This window comes from Balaenoptera musculus, chromosome 3, assembly GCF_009873245.2.
Source record: "Balaenoptera musculus isolate JJ_BM4_2016_0621 chromosome 3, mBalMus1.pri.v3, whole genome shotgun sequence".
Lineage (NCBI taxonomy): Eukaryota > Metazoa > Chordata > Mammalia > Artiodactyla > Balaenopteridae > Balaenoptera > Balaenoptera musculus.
The window spans coordinates 115,799,163-115,813,477 of record NC_045787.1 but is presented as its reverse complement, the minus strand read 5'-3'; the positions used below and the strand labels follow the sequence as shown (position 1 = coordinate 115,813,477).

The 14,315-nt window shown below is 48.5% G+C and overlaps 1 protein-coding gene across 2 annotated transcripts in view; it reads right to left on the bottom strand.

Moving 5' to 3' along the window:
• Positions 1–1,555: 1,555 nt before the first annotated feature.
• The window catches only part of PSD2 (pleckstrin and Sec7 domain containing 2), a 48,779-nt gene continuing 36,019 nt past the window's right edge, over positions 1,556–14,315 (bottom strand). The window contains exons 9-16 of one of the 2 annotated variants that reach the window (XM_036849216.1): positions 11,384–11,473; positions 10,216–10,259; positions 8,947–9,137; positions 8,706–8,776; positions 8,119–8,276; positions 7,067–7,211; positions 5,685–5,828; positions 1,556–2,689 (exon numbers count right to left, since the gene is read on the bottom strand). In XM_036849216.1, coding sequence (XP_036705111.1) covers positions 2,480–2,689; positions 5,685–5,828; positions 7,067–7,211; positions 8,119–8,276; positions 8,706–8,776; positions 8,947–9,137; positions 10,216–10,259; positions 11,384–11,473 — 1,053 coding nt within the window. In that variant the 3' untranslated portion in view covers positions 1,556–2,479. Of the gene's footprint in view, positions 2,690–5,684; positions 5,829–7,066; positions 7,212–8,118; positions 8,277–8,705; positions 8,777–8,946; positions 9,138–10,215; positions 10,260–11,383; positions 11,475–14,315 lie in introns of both variants that reach the window. The other variant, XM_036849215.1, reaches the window with a different exon arrangement.

Genomic DNA, 14,315 nt, shown 5'->3' with positions numbered 1-14,315 from the left:
CCCTGTCCCCCAGGAGCACTTAGGACATTCGGGTGGCTTCCTGAGTCAGTTTCCCCACTTCTCCAATTCTTTTTTCTTCTCCCTGCCAGGTCATTTTTGGCTTGTCTCCCCAGCCCTTCCAGAGTCCCAAATGGAAATGGTGACTGTCTGTCCCCCTCCCCACTAGACTGTGAGCCCCATGTGGACAGGGATCTGGTCAATCCTTTTCTCACCACAGTATCCCCAGCACCCAGCACAGCGTGCAGCACTGTTCACCTTCACTGAATGAGAGGATGGAGGCTCAAGGGACGCCGTCCTCAAGGGTCAGCCCCCAGGAGTCCCTGAGCCCACGGACACTTCCCAGGACCACCAGGTGGCGCAAACCACTTATCGCATCTCACCTGCAGTCCTCCAAGTCTCTGGATTTGGACAGTCCTGGAAAATGGACATATTAGGGGTAGAGGTTGTGGAGGGAATATGATGGTCCATTAGAATGCAGAAAAAAAAATTAGAACTTTGCTTTAGATTTATTTTCATCTCATCTTTTTAAAATTTCTATTTTTGTGTATGTTTTATAATGTACATATTTTAGTACAGTAGTACATGTATATAATTTACAATAAATAACTATACAATTAAGAGAGTGAACTAAAAATTTTTTTACTGATGGGCGGCACAGCTAGTGCTCAGGGAAGCGCACGTGTCTGCAGCGGATGGAGCCTGCTCCTCTGCTTTCACTCACCCACCCTCATGAGGTAGAGGGTGGGAAGCTGACCCCAAACTCAAAGGACCTTTGAGACAGTGTGGAGAAAAAAGTACAGAGAGCTTTTTTATGCTGCCACATTGCTCTTTCAATTTCACTTAAATGAACATTTACTTCCACTCAGCAAAATGAAGGTGCCAGATGGTTTGGTTATAAAATACACTCAGCTGATCCAAATTAAATAACCTGGATTTAAATCACTACATCTCTCCACAGACTCACAGGTCCCTTGTATCAAATGTGAGTGGGCTTGTAAATGTTGGCTGCTTAGTTGCAAGGTTGGCTTATTAACTAAATATGTTACCACTGAGGTCAAATTGCTGGCCAAACTACAGTAATCTATTTTAAAAATAGAAAGGATTTGCTCATCACAGCTGTATTGAGGGTGCTATCACCCCCACCACTGTCAGTCTGAGGATTGCAGGGTTTAAAGGATGCTTGTCTGTGATCATCACGTGGAAAATTATTCTTCCCAGATATGTCCTTAACTAGCGTTTCTGAGTCACTAGAAGAGTACAAGAAATAGCAACCTAAAAAACAATCAACAACTTGTCATTCCACCTTTTCCCAAGACCAAGAATTAATGGCTTCCATAACCTTCCCCCACCAAACATCTTTGGGCTTGTTGACAAATGGCTATTTGCAAGGCAGAGTGTCTTTTATTCCTGTAGCAGTAGATCTGTACAAGAGGCCACCTCTGGAGCTCAGAGACCCGGCAGCACCAACATAAAGACCAAAATATAAACAGGGCCATGGTCCCATCCCACTCACACCCCAGGATGCCTGTGGGACAGACGGGGCGGCACACACACACACACACACACACACTATTTATTCCAAAGCATTAACTGTAAGAGCAGTTTAAGTCACAGGTCAGCCGGAAGAGGGGGAAATAGGGTGAGAGGAGGTCATACTATCTCTACCTTCCCTCCCAGAGTGTCAGGGCCTCCAGGGGCCAGAGAGCAGCCCTCCTTGCTAACAAGTGCATTCTGAAATAGGCTTTTCCTACCTATTATTTCATCCTCTAACTGATAATCAGTTCCAAAACCATCTCTAAAGGGGTTCCTTATATATATATATAATTCTTATATATATACATTTATGTCCATATAAAAGAAAGCAGTAGTGGCCTCGATGGATGGAAGATGAGGTGGACACACACTTGAGTGGAGAGAGCTTGGCACTGAGGGACAGGCCTGGGTCCTGGGTTATTGCCGGGTGAGGCAGGAGAATGGGGTGTGGTTCCCAAGGCTGCTGAGTGGAGGAGGAGAGGATAGTGCTGGTGGTCTGCAGACCTGCTGCTGGTCAACTCAGAGGAAGGAGGAGGAGAAAGGGTGGGAGTCCAAGCTGAGACCTGGGGTCAAGACCTGCCCTCGGAAACAAGGGAGATGAGGGGAGGAACTTGTGAGAAGAGGAGAGCCTGGGAAGTCAACCACCCTTCCCATTTCTCCAGTGAGATGGCGTCTAGAGCATGCACACAACTGGCCTAGAAAATGAGGCTCTGGGGTGAAGAGGGATGTGAGAGCTGGGGAGAGGGTCGGAGGCCCAGAGCAGCCCCAGGATGCAAGATCGACACCATGAATAGCATCTCCATCTCCTTGGCCCACAGGGCTCTCCACACCCCCCTGGCTGCCCAACAACTGCCTGGAGCTGATCCAAGTGGCCCCTGGCTGGAATTGTGCTCACTGAGCCCTCTGGGGGCATTGCCTGCCTCTGGGACCTGCCCATCCATGCCAGCTAAGTATCAGGCCCAGTGTTATCCCTCGTGGCTTTGCTGCCGGTCACAGTTCCATGGCCCTGGCTGAGGGCAGGGCTCGAGTGTGTCTTGCGGAGAGAAGGGTCATCCCCCTCCAGGGTGGCCAGCCGGGCCTCAATCCACTCCAGGTCATCTGAGCCCACTTTGATTTTCACAGCCAGGAGGTGGATGTAGGTCTCATAACGGCTTTTCTGGGGAAAGGGCAGAGAAAGGCCAAAAACAAAGTCAAAAGACAAACAACAAAATGAGAAAAAATGTATCTTATATGACAAAAGACTAATTTCCTTAATATTTAGAGAGCTCTCACAAATCAATAAAAAGGAGATAAACAACCCAATAAAAAAAAATTAGGCAAGGGACATGCACAGAAATTTCACTCGTAATTTTTAAAAATCCAAATTAATTGGCAATGACTTATTGGATATGATACCAAAAGCACAGACAAGAGTGAAAATAGACAAATGGGATTTTATCAAAATTTAAAACTTCTCTGTATCAAAGGACACAGTCAATAGAGTGAGAAGGCAATCTACAGAATGAGAAAAAAATATTTGCAAATCATAAATCTGGTAAGGGTCTAGTATCCAGAATATTAAAGGGATAAAAAACCTCCTACAGGGGCTTCCCTGGTGGCGCAGTGGTTGAGAATCTGCCTGCCAATGCAGGGCACACGGGTTCGAGCCCTGGTCTGGGAAGATCCCACATGCCGCGGAGCAACTAGGCCCGTGAGCCACAATTACTGAGCCTGCGCGTCTGGAGCCTGTGCTCCGCAACAAGAGAGGCCGCGATAGTGAGAGGCCCGCGCACCGCGATGAAGAGTGGCCCCCACTTGCCGCAATTAGAGAAAGCCCTTGCACAGAAACGAAGACGCAACACAGCCATAAATAAATAAATAAACCCAAAGTTTAAAAAAAAAAAAACCTCCTACAACTCAACAACAAAAACACAGCCCAATTTCAGGATGGGCAAAGGACTCCAATAGACATTTCTCCACAGAAGATATACTAATGACCAATAAGCACACAAAAGGATGCTCAACATCACCATTCATCAGGAAAATGCAGATCAAAACCACAATGAGATATCACCTCAAACACATTAAGATAACTACTATCAAAACAAAAACAAAACAGAAAGTAACAAGTGTGTTGGTAAGGATGTGGAAGAACTGGAACCCAAGTACACTATTGGTGGAAATGTAAAATGGTACAGCTACCGTGGAAAACAGTGCGGCTATTCCTCAAAAAGTGAAAAATAATATTACCATACAATTCAGCAATTCCACTTCTGGATATAAAAGCAGGACTGAAAGCAGGATCTCAAAGAAACATTTGCACACCCATGTTCATGGCAGCATTATTCACAGTAGCCAAAAGATGGAAGTAACCCAAATGTCCATCAGTCGATGAAAGAATAGCCAAAACGTGGTATACAAATACAACAGAATAGTATTCAGCCTTAAAAAGGAAGGAAATTCTAACGCATGCTACAACAGGGATGAACCTTGAGGACATTGTGCTGACTGACACAGGCCAGTCACAAAAACATAAATTCTGTATGATTCTATTTATATGAAGTACCTAGAGAGTAGTCACACTCATAGAGACAGAAAGTAGAACTTTGGTTGTCAGGGGCTGAGGCTGGGAGGAGGGTGCTGAGGAGTCTTTGTTTAATAGTTACAGAGTTTCAGTTTGGGAAGGTGAAAAGGCTCTGGAGATTGGTTGCCCAAGAATGTGAACAGGCTTAACACTAGTGAACCATGTACTTAAAAATGGTTAAGATGACCAATTTTATGCTATGCTTTTTAACCACAATTTTTTTAAAAAAATTTAATCCAAATTAAAACAGCAATAAGACACCACTTGTTAAACCTATCAGATTAATGAAGATTATGTCCAGTGTTGGTGAGGGCCTGGAGAGAGAGGCACATTCATGAGCTATTAAAGGGGCTATAAATTGGTAAACATTTAGGAGGGAGATGTGGCAGTGTCTGAGGCCTTGACTCTGAGCTTCAGGCCCTCACCGCAGTCCCAGGGCAGGCAGGGACTAAGGGTCACGAGACCCTGTTCTCACCCAGCTCTGCCACAGGAGCTGAAAGACCCTTCATTTTGGGCTTCACCTCCCCTACCCTTCATTCACCCCACCACTCCCCCCACCCCCAGTTAAGCCAGGCAGGGGGTAAGAAAGACCAGGGCTCTGGAGCCACAATCAATTGCCTGGGTTAGGATCCTGGCTCCTGCACTTCCTGTGTCACCTCAAGCACGTGATCCAACCTCTCCAAGCTTCAATTTCCCCATCTGTAAAATGGGGACAATAACAAAACCCACGTCACAGAGTTCATATGAGAATTAAATCAATCAATACAAGGGAAGTGAAGAGAATCACACCTGCCAATCAGTGTGGCTTTTTTTACATCACAGAGAGAGTAAAATTGAGAAGACTTCCGAAAGCTATAAAGTGTTATGTTTTTCAAAAGGTCAGGATCTATCCTGGGAGCTCTCCTCTCTCCTCTATGCTGCAGTAGAAAATCAGAGTGGAAATCTAGAGACTGAGAGGGGCGACTTCCCACTCTTCCTGCTCCAAGGGCTTCCAGACTTGGTCTCAGCCTCTCTTGTGTCTGTCCACCCCCCTGATGCAGGTAGGTCCAAAATGGACAAGTGGTTCCTGCCTTCCTCCCCCAAGTCCACCCCGCCATCCTTCACCCAACTGTGGGGCAGAACCAGGGGAGGGGGCAGAGACAAGATGGAAAGGAGGGAGAGCTCAGAAGGAAAGACCAAGGTGCTCTGCTTGATAAACCTATGTGAAAGAGGCACATGAGACACAAGGGGGGAAAGTCACGTGGAGAGGGCTTATGAGTTCTGTGGTTTGGTCATAAAAACCTCCCGAGAAGCTGGGCCTATGGGGAAAGGGGAGGTGAGGGTGGGGCTTGGAGAAAGATGTAGAGGGGTGACAGGGGTCTCTGGTAGAGCCCGTCTGGTGCTCTTCGAGAGACATAAGTGAGGGCACAATTGTTTGTACAGCTGGACTGTGCAGAGATTGGCCCACAGGAGACCACCGTCCACGACTACCTCAGGGGAGCCCCCCACAGCAGGAGCCCCTGGTCAGGGAATGATGTGGAAGGCAGGAGCTGGCCTCTTCCTCCTGCTCCAGCCCTGTCCTTCAAAACCCCTCCTTTGAAGGGCCCACCTCAAACGTGAGATAATGCTCCTTCAGCCGGTTCTCCTCAGCCTCCTTGGACTTGATGCCCCGCTCGACCGGGTGACACCTGTGCTCAGCCAGCTCTGCAGTCACCTGCCTCAACTTATTCTCATGAGAATGCAGCTGCTCCTCCTGCAAAGACAAGTCATGGACTGTGAGGTTCCACTCTCAGGAGGTCATAGGGCTGTCCCACCAGGAGCTGCTTCACCAAAGGGAAACTGAGGCCTGGCCAGGGTCGTCAAATACACAGGGGCAGAGCCGGGTCTAGGCCCAAGGGAGCGTTCCGCCGCTGCCTTCCTTCCTCCCCTCCTGCCATTGGCATCAGCTCTCCTAGAGCCTCCCCCGCAGGCTCAGGAGGTGAGAGACCCTCACACTGTGTGTGGACGCAGACACTCCCTTACACAAACACACAGTCACCCAGACACAGCCCCTGGCTCCTATGAACCCTCAGATGCACACAAACCCACTGGACCAAGGGGCAGCCCGGCCTCGGCACCCCCTGGCTTCATACGATGCACACAGTCTCTCACATTCATGCCCGGACACGTCTGATGGCCACAGACCCAGGATCACCCAAAGACACTCACTCACAGACAAGTGCACAGTACACCCCAGCCATCACAGCACAGCCAGACCCCTCTGTGCCATGCAGGCACTGGGCTGCATGCATTTGTGTGGGGGGTGTGTGTGTGTGTGTGTGCAGACACAAGTATGGTGTAGGTGTGGGTGCACAGCACGTGTGTATACACATAAACATGCGTGTGCTTGAATGGTATGTGTGCACGTGGGGGGAGTGTGCACCGCTTGCACAGCCCCAGGGGCTCTGTGGAGAAGATCCCGGACAACGGCCCTGACAGGAAGGGAAGTATGGCGCTGCCCCTGCCCTCCACCTCACAAGTAGCGGCCCACCATTTATCCTCTCCTCTCAAAAAAAAACTCTGAAAAAATGGAGTATTAATGAGTAGGAGTTTTTTAAGGATGACAAATAAAATATTTAAGGGCAGGTGAGGGCAGCAAAAGAGCCCTGGATGAAGGGACAGCCAAGTCTCACCTGTCGCTCGCTCCCTGTGACACACACATTCCGTCCCATTCGTCCCAGACACACATTATGCCCACAGACTACAACCACATCCGCAGGACACACTGCCACTGGCACACCCAGGCCACCGTGCGGTGTGTGGCCTCGGTCTCCCCATCTGTAAACGGGGGTGGGGTGCGGTGGAGATGGAGGAGAATATCTGCCCCTTCGGCTTGTCTCTTAGCCCAGGACCAGGCGCCGGATAGGCGCTGAGGTGAGGGCTGTTGCATGGGGGACCTGGCACGGCAGAGGCAGCCTGGGGAGGTGGTGCTGTGATCCCAGGAGCTTGTACCTGGCAGAGGCGAGTGGTGCAGGAGGGCAGCAGGGGCCGACAGAACTTCTTCATGGAGCTGACAGCAGCTGGGAAGGCGGGCGCCGAGAAGATGGCAGCCACCAGGTTGATCCTAAGGATCCAGGACAGCATTTCTTCCTTGCTCCTGGGGACAGGAGGGGAGGGGAGAGCGCACTGGCTTCTCACAATAGGACTCCCTATCCCACACCCAGCACCCAGTACCCAGCACCAGCCTGGCACAGAGAGGGCATGAAGACCTCCGTGTAAGTGGGCAAAGGAGTGAGGGAGGATGGCAGGATGGGGGCTGGATGGGCCTGGCCACATCTGTGTAGGGAGCTCCCCTTCTGTCCCAGCTCCCAGGCAAGACCTGGATTTTCATGTGAAAATAAAGCTGCCCAGCCAGGTTCAGAGCTAACGGCCTGGAGCTAATGAGTGTGTGACCAGCAGGGGATGGTTAGAGGCAGCTGGGCAACTGGTCACCCCCACTCGGCCATCTCGTCCCTGCCCCACTACCTGGCCCGGCACGTCCACTCCTGTCCTGAGAGCTCACTTACCAGCCTCCCCCATTTTAAGCTCATCTGACACATGAAACCCCAATCTCAAGTCACAGGAGGATGGAGTGCAGGGGAGTGGAAAGAAGGTCTTATGGAGAAACTGTAGGGTGAGTCTTTTGCACCCATCCCCCTGACTTTAAGTGGAGGATGATAAAGATCCCATCTGCCCTGTATTTAGGGACTTCAGTGCACATCAGAATCACCTAGAGGGCTTGTTAAAACACAACTGCTGGCCCATCCCCAGCGTTTTTGATTCAGGGGGTCTAAGGTGGGACCAGAGAAACTGCATTTCTAACAGGTTTTTCTGGAGATGCTGAGGGGACCACACCAGAGAACCACTGTTGCTGGGGAGGGACCCAAGCTGTTTACGTATACACTCACTCTCATGGCTGCTGTGCAGGGGAAGCTAAGGGTGCCTCCCCTAAGGTGGACGAGGCGAGGGGATGGGGCAGGTCCTGAGCCCAGGGTGGGAGCGAGGGTGCTCCCACTCCTACTTACGGTGCCTGGAAGAGGAAGACCCTCCAGTCGGCTGTCTTCAGCTTCAGCACATTGGACTTCTTGCTGTAGTCGGAGGCCCTGGTGGCCAGAGCATGGTGCACACGAATGGCGTTCTTCAAGTCGCCCTCAGACAGGGCTTTGTCAGGCCTGTACTCATCCTGGACAGGCCAGGGAGGGGGTGGGCAAGCCTCTGTCATCACCAGGCTCTGGCTTACTGACTCGTACTTCCTCCACCCTCACTGTCCCTCCCTTTTGCTCTCCTTCTCTCTGTCCCTATACATCCCACCATTATTCAGCTGCTGCCACTCTGATGCCATGCCCACCCCAACAAGACTCACCAGGCACTCCTCCCCAGTTGGTCTCAGAAGCCTGAACAGGCCTTACACTGGGTATCCTCTGAACCCCTGAACATTCAAAAGACCCCTCCCTGAAACCACCAAAGCCCTTCGTGAGCCCAAGTAAGGGCTTTGATGGGGGAGGACCCAGAATCCACCTAAGCCCTAGGTCCTGCCCGGGACCCTCTGGACACAATAAGGCAGGGGCTGAGCTGGCCCTTTCTGGGTAAGGACTCTGGGGTAATCTCTCACCTTCTGCAGGTACAGAATGGTCCCTTTGAGCACCGCGTAGAATTTCTTCCAGCCACGCCTCCCACGGGGCGCTGGGGAGGGGGGCACGGGTAGTGTGGCCACAACCACCCACCCCAATATCTCTTCCCTTGTGTCCCCTACATATCTGCCTGCATGGGCATTACCAGAGGAGTGGCCAATGGGGTGCGGACCCCTCTGGACTAGCATCCCTCCCCATGCCCCTTCCCCGCCTGACACCCACTCCTCTTGCCATCCATGTCGGCGTGAGTCTTCCGGGTCAGCACACCATGCTTGTAGGTGGTGGCGCTGAGAGCCTGTGGGACATCCAGGAAGGGGTTGCTACCATCCAGGATCCGTGTCACCTTCTTTGTGCCTGTCCCAAACTTGTCATCCACCAGCTCAGACAGTGATTTCCTCAGCTCATCTTCATCACTAGGAAAGTACTAGACCTGAGTACCACCTCCACGGAGGCCTCATCCCCACGTCAACATGCCCTCTCCCCAAAGAACACTCCTTTGGAAGCCAGTTAGAGGTAAAGAGCAGAGATAAGGAGGTTCCAGTTCCAGACCACAGGTCCAGACCTTTGTCCCCTCCCCTGAGTCTTCAATTCTGACATCTCTCCTCTGAGCTTTGATTTTTGGCCTCCAAGCTCCAATCTTCACCCTTGATCACAAAGCTGGAGACCTTACTACCTTCAGGCTTCCTTCCTTGTCTTCCTTCTCCTCTCTGAAAGCCCAGCCCCAGGGAGCTGTAACCCATGGCCAGACTGCCCAAGCCCCAGGGACATGGTGAGGGAGGGAAGGTCAGTAGATGAGGCCTGTAAAGTCTAGGTTCCCCAGCCTAGGAGCCCTGGTATAAGAATGCCAGCTCTCCCCAGTTGGGTTGGGGTTCCTAACAATCCCTGCCTGGGACCTCTTCATGGACCCAAAGACCCAGGCTGCCCTGGGGAGTACAGCAACTCCCCAGTGGAGTGGCAACTTTCCTCAGGAGGCTGTTAGTCTCCCCAGTCAGCAAGGTCACCACACCTCTTTCCAGATGGCTGGGCACCTCCAGGTCTCACTGCCCTCACAGGGGAAGAAGTTAGGGGGCAGTCATCTCTCTCCATTGCCAACAGCATCACCACCTCAACATGGTCAGATTACTGGAGTTGTAAAGGGACTCATAGCTCATGCCTGCCTACCTCCCCGAGGGGAAAGAGCTATCATCATTGGGAATAGTGGCAACATCCCCTGAACAGAAAACCTGTTGCGAACATCATGAAACTAAACTCACAGTTCAATCTATTCCGTAGCTGTAAACATTGCACACTTTTTATCAAGACAGAAAACAAACCCAAAGGGGAACTCAACACCAGGAGCTGGCCAGCTGGCCAGGGGTCACCAGGGCCCTGCGTGGGAGAAATCAGCACCATGGAGAGTAACCGGCGTGACTTCCCAGTACCCCCAGCCACTCCCCCTCCCCCCCTCCCCGTAATTCAGTCCCCATACCTGTGCCCATGGGCACTACTCACATGGCCCATTCCAGCTTTTCATTCTTGATGGAGTTGTAAAGGGTCTGGGAGAGGGGGAAAAAAGAGAGAGAGGAGTTCAATGAACAGTCAAAGAAATCTCCATCTAGCAATGTGGATGCAGTGAGGGAGCATCTTTTCAGCCAGTGGGGCAAAGTAGGTGTTTGATTCACACTTATTTATTGGATGGGTGAATAAATGGGGGATGGGTGGGTGGATTCATTTTCAGATGATTGGATAGACTTGAGGATGAGTGGGTGGATGGGTTGGTTGGTAGGTGAATGGGCAGGGAAATGAGTGAGTGGATGGGTGGGTGAGTGGATGTGGAGTGTATATAGGGGACTGTGTAGGAGTGTATGTGTGGGTGATGGGTGAATGGGTGGGTGTATGGGCAGGTGAATGATTGAGTTGCAGGGTGGGTGGGTGGATGGAAGCATGGGTAGATGGGAGGATGGGTAGATGGGTGGATGAGTAGACAGGGAGCAGGTGGGTGAAGGGACTGGGATTATTTGATCTTACTTACAAAAACACTCTTAAGTGCTTCCTGACAGTGAAGAACATAATTATGGTAAGAACAGCGATGAAGGCAATGTTTATTTTTTGACCTCCGGACTCACTATTCAACTGCCCACCTGATATCATCAGGTCCCTCTAACTCACTATCTAAAACTGAACTCATCATCTACCCCCCAGAAACCTGCTCCTCTTCCTCTAAGGTGGAGAACTGACCAGGCTTGAAAGGCCAGAGTTCCACCTTGGGCTTCAGCCTCAAAAGAAAATTAGATTCCTGGTGATGTTGAAAGAATGAGTGGGCTTTTCCCTGTGGTAATGATAATGATGGTGGTGGTGAAGATGGTAGTGGTGATAAAGGTGGTGGTGATGGTGGCAGCAGCTGTGACAATGGGTGGCAAATTTGAGGATTACCATGACAGCAATAATGATAGTGGAGCACTAAAAACAAATCTCACAGAGCCTACCCCTCTGCCTAACTCAGGGAACACATAACAGTCACATGTTGAGCTGGATGGTCTCTGCCTCTGTCCCAAAGTCATCACGACCCTGACCCCAGAATTAGGAACCTGGACCATCAGGATTTAGTGGGCAGAAACCTCTCTCCTCTCCACCCACCCTGGACACAGCTGGGGCCATGGGGACCCTTAGCAATTTATACCTTCAGCAGGTCTTTGGCAAAGTCTTGTCCGTCATTCAGCTGGTCCAAGTTGGCAATGAATTGCTGGCAGGACATCTTCTTGCCAATGTTCTGTAATGGAGAAATGGTTCTGCCTGAGAGTAGGGATGGAGGTTGGTGTGGTCCCCACACCCTGCCCTGCCCGGCCAGAAGGGATGAGGCAGCATCAAGGGCAGTAATGAAAAAAGACTGCCTGGATTTCCCTTTGTCTCCCAAGAGTTTACAAAACTCTTTTTCACATTCAAGATTCTATTTGATCCTCAAGCATCATGAGAGGTTGGGGTTCTCCTCAAACCCAGATGAAGGAGTCAGGTTAGATGATGTATTGTAATAGCTGACATTTGTCAGGTGCCTAGCATGTTCCAGGTATTGTACTCAACATGCATTATCTTATTTCCTTCTCACAACAAAGAGAAGGTGAGGTGGGTGTTATTATTATCCCCACTTGACAGGTAAGGAAACTGAGGTGCAGGAAGGTGAAGTGACGTGCCCATGATCACACAGCAAGGAAGTAGAAGGGCTGAGTGTGTCTGACACCAAAGCCCGTGCTCTCACCCGCTACTCCATGGTTAACTCTCCCAAGGTCACACAGCACCAGGACTTGAACCCAGGCCTCTTGGCTCCTGAGCAGAAGCTCTGTGTATTCCGTCACAACTGTCTCACCCTCTCACCTGTACAGAGGGGCGGCAAGACCTCCAAGAGGTAGGTGAAGTGAGGGAGAGTTTGGTCTTAAGAGAATCAAAAATCAATTTCCACCAACACACATGGGTACCCCATGCTGAGCTGCACTGGGACCAAGGGAGCCCAAGCAGATGGTTTCACTCCAGGAGGCACAAACAGACAAAGAGCTGGTAATGACTGTACCCCAAAGTTCTGCCTTCGTTTTTTAACCAAGGATTACAAGAGGGGCTCCAGCCCTCCAAACCCAACATCTGATGTGCATACTTTCAGACTTGCAGTGTCCTCGTTTGAGGAAACACTGGTGGCACTTCACCTTTGAGAAGACGAAGACCCTTGAACACTAGATATTTACTGGTGTAGGATTTTGTGGATTTAGGTTTGCTATAAGGCAGTGTTTCCCAAGATTCACCTACAGATGGGAATAGGAATTCCCCTCAGAAAAGGATTTCATAATCAAATAAGTTTGTATGTTTCAGAGTTTTTAAGGTGCTTCTGTGTGTTAAGAGTCTCCAGGGAGAGGATTCCATGTACAGTGTCTCAAATTTATTGACCTTGGCACCATTTTAGCAAAGATTCTATTCACATCATGTGGGACATTCACACACCACAGAAAATAATTCAGAAAACAATGATAGAAAGCTTTATAAGTAGCTGACAAGCAAGAATTTTCTATACCTTTCCCAAAGGGTTAAGGAGAAATGACCTATGTGTGCCTTAATATAGTATGTTTCATAAGTCTATGTGTATATTTTACATGTACATATATGTATTATATATACATGTATATAGTCATTTATGTGTACATTCGTAATTGAGGAGTATGAGGGTAATGTTGATAATATTGCCTGAGTTCCACACACACTGAATATTCCCCAGCCATCAGTCAGGGGTGCAAAATCAAAAAATAACCAGGCAAGATTTCCAATCCTAGTAATATCTTATTGCAGATGAACCTTCCCATCAGAAACAATTGCTGGGCAAAGAAGGGAAACATGGAGGTGGTGAGGCTGACTAGGAGCAGCTTTCCTCTTTGAAGCATTTGTCAGTTCTCAAGCAGTGGCCAAAAGGGTGAGCAACTGAGTGGTCAATAGGACTAGAGAACAAAAATTGGAATTCAGGGCCCACCAAGGACAAGGGGCCCTGGGAAACACTCTGGGCATACTTCAGCAAAACACTTGAAATTAAGAAAGGAAGGAAATTCTTCAGACAGAAGGAAAGTTATCTCAGATGGAAGCATGGAGAAGCAGAAAGGAATGAAGAGCAACAAAAAGGGTGGCTAAGTCTAAATGAATATTGACTGTGCAAAATAACAATAATAAAGTTTTCTGGGGAATAAAATATAGAAAGAGATATACTATTTAAAAGGATGATAACAGTAGTATGTAAGTTGAGAAGACAAATAAATGAAGTTGAGGCATTTTAAGGTTATTTCATTTCCCAGGATGTGGTAAAAAGTACTTTAATAAGTCAGGGATGCATATTGCAAACCACAAAAAGAATTCTAAAAGAATTCACAACTAACAAGCTAACAGGGGAAAATGGAATTCTAAAAACTACTTAAATAATCCAAAAGTAGGCAAGAAAGGAGAAAAAAAAAAAAAAAAGCAAAATAGACCAGATGAGTCAAAGAGAAAACAAAGAGTAACCTGGTATGTTTGAACTCAAATATATTAGTAATTCATTAAATGGTACAATTAGAAGGCAAAGATTAATAGACACCTCTTAAATATAAAGGGACAGAAATCTTGGAAAAAGGATAGAAAAAGATATACCTGCAAACACTAGCAAAAGAACTCCAGTATAACTACACTAATAACTGACAAAATAGACTTAAAGGCAAGAAGCATTACTAGAAATAGAGACATCTCATAATGATAAAAGGGTCAATATACCAGAAGATATAAGCATCTTAAATTTGTATACACCTAGTAACACAGTCTCAAAAGATAAAAGACAAAAATTGACAGAACTAAAAAGAGAAAGACATTCACAATCTTGGTTGGAGATTTTAACACTGCTTTCTCAGTAACAAGAAGAACAAAAATACTAAGCAATTAATTTGTTAATAGCAATCAATTAATTAATGCCAACAAATTAGAAAACCTAGGTAAATTAAACAAATTCCTAGAAACACACAAACTACCAAAACTGGCTCAAGCAAAAATAGGAAATCTGAATAGACCTAAAAAGAAGTAGAGATTCAATCAGTAATCAAAAACCGCACAAAAGAAAA